At 46.9% G+C, this 12,273-nt stretch overlaps 1 protein-coding gene across 3 annotated transcripts in view; it reads right to left on the bottom strand.

Moving 5' to 3' along the window:
* LOC118094381 (beta-adrenergic receptor kinase 2) overlaps nt 1-12,273 on the bottom strand; it is a 122,914-nt gene that overhangs the window by 37,538 nt on the left and 73,103 nt on the right. For all 3 annotated transcript variants that reach the window (XM_035134715.2, XM_035134716.2, XM_035134717.2), the window contains 2 exons: nt 11,293-11,384; nt 10,452-10,551 (listed from right to left, as the gene is read on the bottom strand). In XM_035134715.2, coding sequence (XP_034990606.1) covers nt 10,452-10,551; nt 11,293-11,384 — 192 coding nt within the window. The remainder of the gene's footprint in view (nt 1-10,451; nt 10,552-11,292; nt 11,385-12,273) is intronic.

Below are 12,273 nucleotides of genomic sequence, written 5' to 3'. Positions count from 1 at the left end.
CTGCTGGATCAGTCCAATGGCCCATGTAGGCCAGCATCCTGATCTCATAGTGGCCAACCAGGTGCCCTAATGGGAAGCCCGCAAGCAGGACCCAAACACAAGGGCACCCTCCCCTCCTGTGCTTCCTATCATTACTGCTTCAAACAGTGGAGGCCCAGCATGGCCACCATGGCTACTAGCCATTGATAGCCTCCTCCTCTTCCTCCATGAATGTATCTAACGCGCTTTCAAAGCCATCCAAGTTGGTGGCTGCCCCTGCCTCCTGTGGGAGTGAGGACTTTTTCAGAGCTGCCCTGAATCTTCAAATAATCTGCTTCATTGGATGTCCCTGAGTTCTAATGTTATGAGAGAAGGAGAAAAAAATTCTGTATCCACTGTCTCTTCTTACTCAGCTCTTCTCTAAACTAAAAACTCCCAAACGCTGCAACTTTTCTACACAGTGGAGATGCTGCATCCCCTTGATGATTCCTGTTGCCCCTTTCTGAACCTTTCCCTGGAATCTCCAGATAGGGCTGAGAGAGACCTGGAACGCTGCTGCCAGTCAGAGTGGAAAACACTGAGCTGAATGGGTCAATGGCCTGACAGAATCAGGCAGCTTCCTAAGCTTCCGGCCCAGATAAATAGCGTGCCATTAATTAGGGTACCAAAGTGACAGTAGGCCCATCTGCCCACACACCTCATTTGTTTCACTCAGCAGGCTTCTCTGGGGCCTCTTTGCTGGGCTGGGTGTGTGTGTGTGTGTGTGTGTGTGTGTGCGTCATCTGTCCCCTGCACAGAAAGACGCCTCTCCAACATTCAGTGTTTTTTCTCTTTCTGTCCTCCTTTGGTAAAATCACCTCACTGCAAACCTCTCCCTCTCTGAATTGATGCATCTGACAAAGGAGTTTCCTTTCCAAGGAGTGATAATAATAATAATAATAATAATAATAATAATAATAATAATAATAATAATAATAATAATTTATTATTTATACCCCGCCCATCTGGCTGGGCTTCCCTGCCACTCTGGGCGGCTTCCAACAAACATTAAAATACATCAAATATCACAGATTAAAAACTTCCCTAAACAGGGCTGCCTTTAGGTATTTTCTAAATGTCAGGTAGTTGTTTATCTCTCTGACCTCTGATGGGAGGGCGTTCCACAGGGCGGGTGCCACTACCGAGAAGGCCCTCTGCCTGGTTCCCTGTAGCTTTGCTTCTCGCAGTGAAGGAACCGCCAGAAGGCCCTCAGCACTGGACCTCAGTGTCTGGGCAGAACGATGGGGGTGGAGACACTCCTTCAGGTATACTGGACCGAGGCCATTTAGGACTTTAAAGGTCAGCACCAACACTTTGAATTGTGCTCGGAAATGTACTGGGAGCCAATGTAGGTCTTTCAAGACCGGTGTTATGTGGTCTCGGACGGCCGCTCCCAGTCACCAGTCTAGCTGCCGCATTCTGGATTACTTGTAGTTTCCGGGTCACCTTCAAAGGTAGCCCCACATAGAGCGCATTGCAGTAATCCAAGCGGGAGATAACCAGAGCATGCACCACTCTGGCGAGGCAGTCCGCAGGCAGGTAGGGTCTCAGCCCGCGTACGAGATGGAGCTGATAGACAGCTGCCCTGGACACAGAATTGACCTGCGCCTCCATGGACAGGTGTGAGTCCAAAATGACTCCCAGGCTGCGCACCTGATCCTTTGGGGGCACAGTTACCCCATTCAGGACCAGGGAGTCCTCCACACCTGCCCGCCTCCTGTCCCCCACAAACACTACTTCTGTCTTGTCAGGATTCAATCTCAATCTGTTAGCTGCCATCCATCCTCCAACCGCCTCCAGGCACTCACACAGGACCTTCACCGCTTTCACTGGTTCTGATTTGAAAGAGTGGTAGAGATGGCTATCATTCGCATATATATTTGACAACTGAGGCCCAGATGTTGGGCTCCCCCTGCCTCTTCGCCAGCAGTGTGAGGCACAGAGGAGCCTGGGACAAGGCACCTGGTGGGTCCTGGACTTGTTTCTCGGATTGCTCAGGTAAGCCCCACTGAATGGACAGGGGAATGAAAGGCAGGAGAGAGGAGCTGAACAAAGGCTGGCAGGCCTGGCAAAGGAGCTGAGCTGCTAAACAGTACATGGTGCCATCCCAGGAGCCAGTTAGAGCATCTAGAGGGCACAGGCCGGCTTTAAAGCATTGCAAAGGAAGACACCCCAGCCAAGGTCAATATCATTATTGTTTCTTCAATTTATTAGTTTCCCAACAACTTGCACTTAAAAACACAGACATAAACATGTTACACCATAGTGAGGTAGGGGGAGGGAAATCATATAAAACATTAACATTTTGTACAACACACAAAAAGCGCTGTAGGGGGTCCCTTTCAAACTGTACAATTCTATAAAAAAACAAGAAAACATATGCAACTTAGCCTATCAAAGGTCTGGGAGGAAAGATAAGCCTTTACTTGCTAACGAAAAACACCAGGCGGACCTCCTGGGTCTCTGGCTGAGTTTGCTCAGCTAACTAACCCAATATCTCCTGGAAGATAGCTACTCTTGAACCTTCATGTTCCCCTTCCTCCACACTCAGGTTCCTGCTTTTATGCCTGTTCTGGTCTCTCTCTCTCTCTCTCTCTCTCTCTCTCTCTCTCTCTCTCTCTCTCTCTCTCACACACACACACACACACACACACTTTTTTTTTCTTCTTTGGCAATCCCTCATAGCCGATTAAGATTGTCTTCCATTGATATGGTCTTAACAGGGAGGCCGTAAGTGACTGTGGAGACTAATTCTGGATCCAAATGTCCTTTCACAGTAGGGACACAGGTTTCTGGGCAGGAGTTGATCACAGTGAGGGTTTGGCAAGTGTGCCTTCCTCTTAGAACGTTTCTCCCTTTCATCCTGAGTTTGAGCATCTTCAAAGCCCATGACACCTTTGGTAAAGGCTGTTCTCCAACTGGAGCACTCGCAGGCCAGTGTTTCCCAGTTGTCTATGTTTAAACTACATTTTTTTAGATTTGCCTTGAGATAGTCTTTAAACCTTTTAAACCTTTTTTGTTGACAACCACCATTATGCTTTCCATTTTTAAGTTCTGAATAGAGTAGTTGCTTTGGAAGATGATAATTAGGCATCTGAACAACATGACCAGTATAACGAAGTAGATGTTGAAGAATCACTGCTTTAACACACGTGATATTTGCTTCTTTCAGTACACTGGCTGTCAGGGTTGAGACAGACGAGGAGGAGTGGTGGCTACCCCCCCCCCCGACAAGCCCCCACAGAGGCAAGCCACCACAGAGGAATCTGAGAAATTCACACCTGGAGAAGACTGGTGGCAGCACTCAGAAGAAGAGCAATCTGACAGGGAGGAGGGAAGATCAGAACTGCAGCAACAAGTCGATCCAGAACCAGGCCCCAGTCAGGCAGGTTATCAAATGGTCCCTTCCCCTCCTCCCTTCTCTGCAAAGGAACGCAGAGCTGCCGGCTGCAATTAGAAACAGCTGCAGCTCATAAAAAGCGGGGGAGGGAACCTGCTACTTAAGAGAGAGGTCGGCTGGCCGCTCCTCAGCGTCTGCAACGTCGTACTGAAGTGCCTAGTTGCCTCGCTCATCTTGTCCATGGTTCCTGTAATCTTGATCTGGCTTTCCTGACCCCGGCTTTTGGACTTCTGCCTTGAACTGACTTTGGCTACTCTTGACTCCCACGTAACTGTCTGACTTCAACTGGCTCTGACCAGACTGTTGACCTTGGCTTATCCGACCCTGTCTGCTGCTCTTCAGTGTGCCTACTTGCTGGCACCCTAACACTGGCATTAGTTCACCTGCCTTCCCAAGTGATGTGTAAAATTTATGTTGAGTGTAAGAGGCATATGCAATGATTTATTGGCTTACAGATGATCTTTGTGGCTTTAAAGAAACTCTGTGAATCATGTCGGCTAAGTGCTGGATCTCTTGACCTTTTTTAAAAAAAACCCACCAGGTGTTCTTTAGTTCTCTGGATATTCTTTGAACCTCAGCCTTAGCGTTGGCATAGTTTTTTTTCTTAGTGGCACAGTTTCTATCTCTTTGCCAGATCTGAAAGGCCTTCCTTTTCTTGTCAATAATACGTTCAATCTCATTGTCATTCTCATCAAACCGGTCCTGGTGTTTCTTGGTGTTTGTTCACAGGCTGCAGTAATGGATGTGTTTAGCTTCGTCGTGTTCCTCGATGTTATCAGCGAACTCCAAAAACAGATGATCCTTAAGAGTTGTTTGGAAGCAATCCTGCTTAATAGGATCTTGAAGGGCTTGAGTGTTCATTTTATGCCTTGGTTTCCTTCCCTGAAGCCTGTGTTGAGGTAAATTCTTGATGGCCAACATGGAATGTATTAATCAGTGATCTGTCCAGCAGTTGTTGGCACTCGTCATAGCTCTGGTAAGGAGCGATCTTCAGCTTGGATGATTACATTATCTAAGAGGTGCCAGTGGTTTGACTGAGGGTGCCCCAAGATTTTTGTGTTTTGTTTAAAAAAAATGTCGAAGGAGTGTGTTGGTAATAACAAGGTTGCACATATAATCAAAAGTAAGATTCCATTCTGGTTGCTGTTGCCAATTCCTTCTTTTCTAATACAGTAGTGCCAGGCCAGAGATGAAAATCTCGCTCAACTCTTGCATTAAAATCACCAAGAGGATAATTTTATCCTCCTTAGGCGTCTCTGATAGGGTGGTATCCAGCTGAGAGTAAAAATTTCCTTTAATATCTCCATCGGCATCCAGTGTCGGTGCATGGTAGCCTATTGGTTTTTGGTGAGTTTTATTCAAAGGGTTGAAAGTCTCTCATTAATGCTGGTAGGGACTTCTGGCAAGAGCTTCAGAAGATTGTTTTTGATAGCAAAGCCTACTCCATTTATTCAACATTCTTGTTCAGGTAGATGTTTCCAGAAGAATTTGTAGGACTGCTCAGTCATGGATACAGCTGCTGAGCTGCTCAACTGCCTCATTCCCTGAGTCAGAATCTATGTCCACTGCCCATGTGTTGCTTCGACTAGGGGCTTCCAGATTTGATGGTCCTGCCCCCATTACCATTCCATGGGACTTTTTGGAGTTTGGGTTTGGGATGGGTTTTTGTGTGAATTTGTTTTGTTTGTAGATCAGAATTTCCTTTGTGTGTAGATCACTGATCTACACAGCATTCACAGTACGGCTCTGTTCCAATAGTGTGAGGATCATGACGACTGGTAGATTCTTACCTGCTGCAGCCTTTATCTGCCTTCAACAGCCGCTGTAATATGCCACTTGTTATCTTCTGCCTGTTCTGCCGTTGAGGGCTTCTTGGATCACTCTTTGTCTAGCTCCTCCCCTTTGACCTCACTGCCTTGGGTGACCCTGCTGGGAGTACAAGAAAGCCCACTCACCACGACAAGGTGATGATCCAGCGAGTGAGCTTCTCTCTCTCTCTCTCTCTCTCTCTCTCTCTCTCTCTCTCTCTCTCTCTCTCTCTCTCTCTCTCTCTCGCATAGTGCTGAGTATCCTTGACACCAGCCTTTGGCCCTCCAGAGGTTGTTGGACTCCATTCTCATCAGCCTCTGGAACCGATGCCAATGATCCGGGATGATGGAAGTAACAGTCCAACAACATCAGGAAGACCGAAGTTTGGGAAAGGCTGCTCTGCCTACATCCTGCACTTCACACAGCCCCTTCCTTGCCCACTCAGCCCCTCTTGGCCCCAGACCTTGTGAGAGGTTTGGATCCGAACCAAAATGGCTCCTCACTGCCTTCAAAGAAGCCACACTGTTCTACTGCTAACAAAAAATTAATGCCAATGTGGTATAGTGCAGACCAGAATCCAGAGAGACTAGGGTTCAAATTCCCACTTGGTCATGAAGCTCATTGGGTGACCTTGGGTCAGTCACTTCATCTCAGCCTAACCCACGTTACAGGCAAAATAAATTAACAAATTAACAAATTGTCCAGTAGCAGCTTAGAGACCAACTAAGTTTGTTCTGGGTATAAGCTTTTATGTGCATACACTGAAACAGAAGTCACCAGACCCTTATATATAGTGGGAGGGTGGGGTGGGGTTTTTCTCAGAAGCGTAGGAGGAGGAGGAGGGTGATTGACTCAATTGGTATGGTCCTACAGGAAAAAGCAAGGAATAGTACGCATATAGTATTAGCTTTAGCATATGAGCATATAAGACAGCAGCTTTGAGAAGCCAGAGAAGCCAGTAGGAGAACACTTCAATCTCCCAGGACATTCAATACAGGATCTCAAAGTTGGCATCTGGGTTTATTGCAGGCTCTGCTACCAGTGTCCATGTTAAGTCTGGTTGCTGTATTATTGTGGGTGAGGAGTTGTTTAAAAATTGGGTGGCTGTCTGTAGGCAATGAAAGGTCTTCCTCCCAGAGCTTGAAAAAGAGAACTGTTGTTGTCTAGGAGAGGTTGTAAATCTCCGATGATGCATTGAACTGTTTTAACTTGGAAACTGTATGTGAAAGGAAGACCTTTCATTGCCTACAGACAGCCACCCAACTTTGCTGCCACATACCGGTACACTTAGACAAAACCATCACTGGACCCAACAACATCAAACATCAGGCCTGTTTAATTGCTCATCTTCTAACACTCTGTATGCCATCAAATGCTAGCAGTGCCCATCAGCTCTCTATATTGGACAAGCAGGCCAAACCCTACGCCAAAGGATAAATGGACGTAAATCTGATGTCAGGTATCATGTCAGAGAAGCCAGTAGGAGAACACTTCAATCTCCCAGGACATTCAATACAGGACCTCAAAGCAGCTGTCTTATTACAAAAGAATTTCAGAAATAGACTTGAAAGAGAAGTTGCTGAATTACAACTTATTACTAAACTGAAAACTATGGGGAGACCTATTCTGAATAGAGATATTGGATTCTTGCCTCATTACATATGCTAAAGCTATTTTTGGTCATCTGCATACTATCCCTTGCTTTTTCCTGTAGAACTAATTGCACTCGTTAACAGATTTACCATACCCATTGAGTCAATCACCCATCTCCTCCTACCCTTCTGAGAAAAACCCCACCCCACCCTCCCACTATATATAAGGGTCTGGTGACTTCTGTTTCAGTGTAGCTGAAGAAGTGTGCATGCGCACGAATGCTTTTACCCAGAACAAACTTAGTTGGTCTCTAAAGTGCTACTGGACAATTTTTTAAATTTATTTCGACTGTGTCAGACCAACACGGCTATCTACCTGAATCTACCTTACAGGGTTGTTGGGATGAAGGGGGGGGGACCATGTATGCCAGCTTGGAACTCCTTGGAGGAATAGGTGGGATAGAAATGCAATACATACATACATACATTCTATTGAGCAGTGGCAATGCAGCTTTGGCAACCGTACAAGAGTGTGCTCTCACATAAAATGGTCAAAGGCTGCCTCTTGCCACCAGGAAGCTGCCCCCATAGTTCTTAAGGAGGGTGACAAAACAAATGATGGCCTCTCACCACCCAGACACTTAGAGCATGCTTTTGGAGCCTTGCTACACACCTCTCAAAAAAAAAAAGCCCCTGGCTGAAGTGCTCTCTTTTTCTTTTTTCTTTTGCCTGCAAAAGCTCAAAGGACAGTCGGGCCATTTCAGTTCTTAGGCCACCTGGAGGAAACCAGGCCCTGGGGATCCCAGTAAGGTCCACTCCTTCCCTTGGGATGCTATTTGCTTTGCCATACTCAACCCCCACATGACATTCTCCCTCCACTCTCAGAGCCAGCATGCCTCTCTGTATACCAGTTGCAAGGAACCACCAGTGGGGGGGGGGCTGCTGCTGCTGCTGCACTTGTGTCCCACTTGCAGGCTTCCCAGAAGAAGTATCTGGCTGGCCTCTGTAAGAACAGGATGCTGGACTAGATGGGCCCCTTTGGCCTGATCCAGTTACAGGGCTCTTCTTACATTCTTATTCACGATCCTAGTTTCATTTTCCAGCACACACATTTTTTCAGATCAGGAAATCGTGAATTCATTTGGAACAGAGTCACTGAGAACAAAAATAATAATCAACTTCTCTGCCAGCATCCCCAGTAACTATGGCAATCAGAGTTACTTTTGGCTTGACGTAACAAGGTTATTTTTCTCTGAAGATGCTGCCACTTTGACGTGTGTTTCCTAATGAGCCCAGAAAGGAGCATTTGGAGTTGTGTGCTGTGTGTGCACTTGAAATGTGTATCTTTTTAGCTTTGTTATGTGACAGGAGAAACACTGGGTCACAACCAGAGGAAAGGATGGGGCTGATGAAAAGCAAGAAATTTGCCTCTCCAAATGCTGGTAAGCCAACTAGGTCCTGAAGATAAATGGAAAGATCTCTATCCGCTGCTGCATATCATGGCTGTAGTGTCCTTCAGTGTATAAAGTCCTGAGGGGTTGAAGAAGAGTCCTGCTGGATCAAAGCAACCGGATTATGTCATAACACTTCAAAATTGGAAGGGACAGCAAGGGTCATCTAGTCTAACTCCAGGCAATGCAGAAAGCACAGCTAAAGAATCTTACAGGAGGACATCCAACCTTTGTTTAAAAACCTCCAAGGAAGGAGAGTCTACCAACTTCCAAGAGAATCGGTTCCACTGTCAAAATGGCTCCTACCATCAGAACGTTCTTCCTAATGTTCAGTCGGAATCTCCTCTCTTCTAATTTGAATCTGTTGGTTCAAGTCCTACCTCCTGGAGCAGCAGAAAACAAGCTTGCTCTGTCTTCCATGTGAGAGTCCTCCACGTATTTCAGATGCCTCCATGAAGCCCACAAGCAAGGCCAGAAAGCAACTCCCTGGCCACTGATGTGCAGAAACACACCACCTCTGGGTCGGGAGGTTCCATATGGACAGCATTTCATAGATTGGCCTTAAGTCATCTAAGCTACTACATGGTGTAGTGCTGGCTGTGCTGGAATTTGCCTTATACCAAGTCAAATGATTGGTCCACCAAGCTCAGTACTGTTAATGATGATTGACCAGGATTTCAGGTAGGAATCATTCCCAGCACTACCTCAGCTCTGGAAATTCAAGGTGCTTTCTGCCATTGAGCTATGTGCAGCCCTTCCCCAAAGCCACCAACTTAGATAGCTTTGAAAGGGGAGCAAGGCAAATCCACAGAGGAGGATAAGGCTGCCTAGTGGCAGCATCTTACCTCTGGTATCAGAGGTGGGATGTCTCTGGGTCCCAAGTGCGGGGGAGAACAAATAAGGGGGGTGCTGTTGCAGTTATGTCTTGCCTGCACACTTCTTGGAGGCATGTGGGTGGGAAGATAGGCCTAGATGGGCCTTTGGTCTGATTCAGCTGCAGGACTCTGATGTACGCTCGTGGCCATCACCACAACCTGTGACAATCAATTCCACAAATTTATTAGGTGCTGTCTGAGGACCTTTCTTCATTTCCTCCAAACTACTTTTTGGATGACCTCTTGGGGGACAGAAAAAAGCTTTCCACTTTCTTTACCCCATGCTTACTTTCACAAACCTCCTTAATGACCTTCTTTGGGAACCTTTTTCCTTAAATGCTTTAGCCTTTTTGCATCAGGAAGGTGCTCCTGCTCCAACAACCATTTTGGTTGCCATTTTCTGTACTTCTTGCAGCTCTATAAGATCCTTGCTTGAGACAGGCTGGCCAAATTAGGCATATTATTATTATTATTATTAGAATTTATATACCGCCCTATACCCAGAGGTCTCAGGGTAGTCCATGCCCCCCAGATGCTGTTGAACTCCAATTCCCATCGGCCCCAGAAGCCAGAGGTCAAGAGCAGTGGGCAGGTGAGTGCATCCTGTTTCATTGCCTGAGGCAAAATGGGAAGGGGATGCCCTGCCAATCCCTCCTTTACTTGGGTGATATGCAAAGCAACAATGGCTAGTTCTGGTGAGATCTCATGGGGCAAATGAGCTCTCGCACAGCCCTCTGTGGAAGGTGCCACTCCTGGTGTCCACCTCATGGGCAGGCTGGCCCTGGCAATGAGAGTTGAAGCCCACTTGTATCTGGGGCTTCAGGTTGTGGAAGACTGCTGTCCACCACGATTCAAATGTGGCCGCACAACACAAAGTAGCCAGACTGACTTGGGCTTCACATGACAAGGACTTCCTCATGCTTTCATGTGTTGTTCTGTTCATCCATTGAGGTGGAATAGCCACCAACCTGATTTCAGGGGCCTCTGGAAAGCACCTGCTGGTATCTTTCAGCTGAAGGTTGGCCCCCATTTTGGCAGCGACAACTCACAACACAAGGGAGCATTTGTTTATATGGCTGCAGAATACCTCCCGGGAATCCACTGGTTGAATCCTAAACTTCATTGGGTACTGATCCTAGAGTGAGTTACAGTAAAACCAAAATGCCACTGTTAAAGCCACAAATGTATATGTAAAAATTAAGAGCATGCAACACCCAGTCTGCCCTGCGGTGGAATTTCCCAATTTTTTATCATCATCATCATCATCAATGTTAAGAGAATGAGCCAAGAGTCAGAACATACTTACACCTGTACTGACAAGGGACAGCATGATCCTTTCATTCAAGGCTAGAGTCTCCCCTTGCTTCATCTTGATCCTCTTCTTATCCAAGCATTTCATTGCATACCTGAAAATTGTAACTTGTTGAGAAAGGGGCTTTAACAGAGCATTCAATTTTCATCACTTTCAACTGGTAGTTTGGAGGCAGAAAAGTAGGTAAACTGGGAGTTCAGGAGAGGTTCAAGGAATGTTGCCTTAGGCAAGGCCCAGCTCTCTGGTCCCTCAAGAAGAGATGCTGTTCCACTGAGTTACAACTCCTCTGGTTCAATTATCCCACCTCTACAGTAGCCTTCCCCAACCTGGTGTAATTCTCATCGCCTAAGGGATGCTTTCTCAAGAGGCCATTGTTCTCTTCCAACAACAGTCTGGGAAACGGAAATGCATTTTGCAAGAGGTGATCCAGTCTCTTTGGAAAGGGACCAGAGCCAAGACAAAACTGGACATTCACATATAGATATGCTGCATCCATACCCTGGGTTAAGGATGAAAACAGCATTCACTGGCACAATTTAGAAGGAAATTGTTTAGATGAATAAAGCAGTTGATAAAAGCATGTTAACTGTACCTCAATTAAAATGTGATAAGCCCACTGGGGGCCAAGGAAACTTCAATGGGTCATCATATGCTCCTCACTCCTCAGACACACCTTGCTGCTGGCTTTTTCAGGTGGAAAGGGCATCCCACTTCCCAGTCAAAGTGGGGAACCACAACAATTAAACCCACAGCACTGCAATGCCCCTCACGTTGATTGTTCTGTTGCTTGGGGATTTTATATGGATGCATTACAAACACAAACAAAGCTACTTACATCTTCCCTGTGTCCGCTTTCCGGCAGCCATAAACTTCTCCGAAGCCCCCTCGCCCGATAATCCGGTGGACACTGAAGTCATTCATGGTCAGCTGGGGATGGAAGAGGTGGAAATGAACATTTGCTTGTACTGAATGCCTCCTTGCAAGCACCCACCTGCCTCCAAAAACAACTCAGGCTAATGTGTCACAATGAATTGGCTGCCTCCTTTTGCTTTTCAGGGAATTGGTGCAATTTAAGGATGAAATGGAATCCTCAGGCCCGGCTCTAGGTGCAGTCCCGGTGGCGTGGGGCACCAGGACGCGGGGCTGGCAGGGGGGGGCGCTGCACGGCAAAGCCGTGCGGAAACCGTGCTACACGCTGTGAGGGTGGGGGCGCTGGAGCGATCTCCGTGCCTCAGCGCCAGGGCGCCCGACCTGCTCGAGACGGCCCTGGGAATCCCATTCCTTGCAATGCAGTGGTGTACTCTGGAAATCAGGGAATCAATAGGGGACACATGAAAGGAGACAATGCCCAAATTATAAGGAATTGAAGGCAGGAGATTTCAGGGACTTCAGGGCAAATGTAAGGGAACTACTGAGGAATGTTCATTTCAACTAGGGGCCTGCAGAACAAGTGCTCCAAACGAAACCTTGAGACAAAGTAAGCTCATTAGAGCATGGTGCCGATTACACTAAGATTTGACCCCGTGTGGGACAGCTGCATATTCCTGCCATTAAAGGGGGTTGGACTGGATAATCCTCAGGGTCCCTTCCAACTCTACGATTCCATGAAATGAGTCCAAAGCAGAGCTTATATCAAACTGTCAGGGTTAGTCTCAAAATCTCAGAATGCTTTCATTGAGCACCTGAAGCAACAGGCATGTGCCAAGTGCCTTTCTTCACCATGGAGAAACCAGATCATGCAGAGTCCAGACTGCCAACATTTGTACTGGGCCTTGCGCCAGCAGACCCCCCCCCCCCCCGACTCATCTATAAAGAA

Source organism: Zootoca vivipara, chromosome 13 (genome assembly GCF_963506605.1).
Source record: "Zootoca vivipara chromosome 13, rZooViv1.1, whole genome shotgun sequence".
Classification (NCBI taxonomy): domain Eukaryota; kingdom Metazoa; phylum Chordata; class Lepidosauria; order Squamata; family Lacertidae; genus Zootoca; species Zootoca vivipara.
Note: the sequence above shows the minus strand (reverse complement) of the source record. Positions and strands in the feature narration are given on the sequence as shown.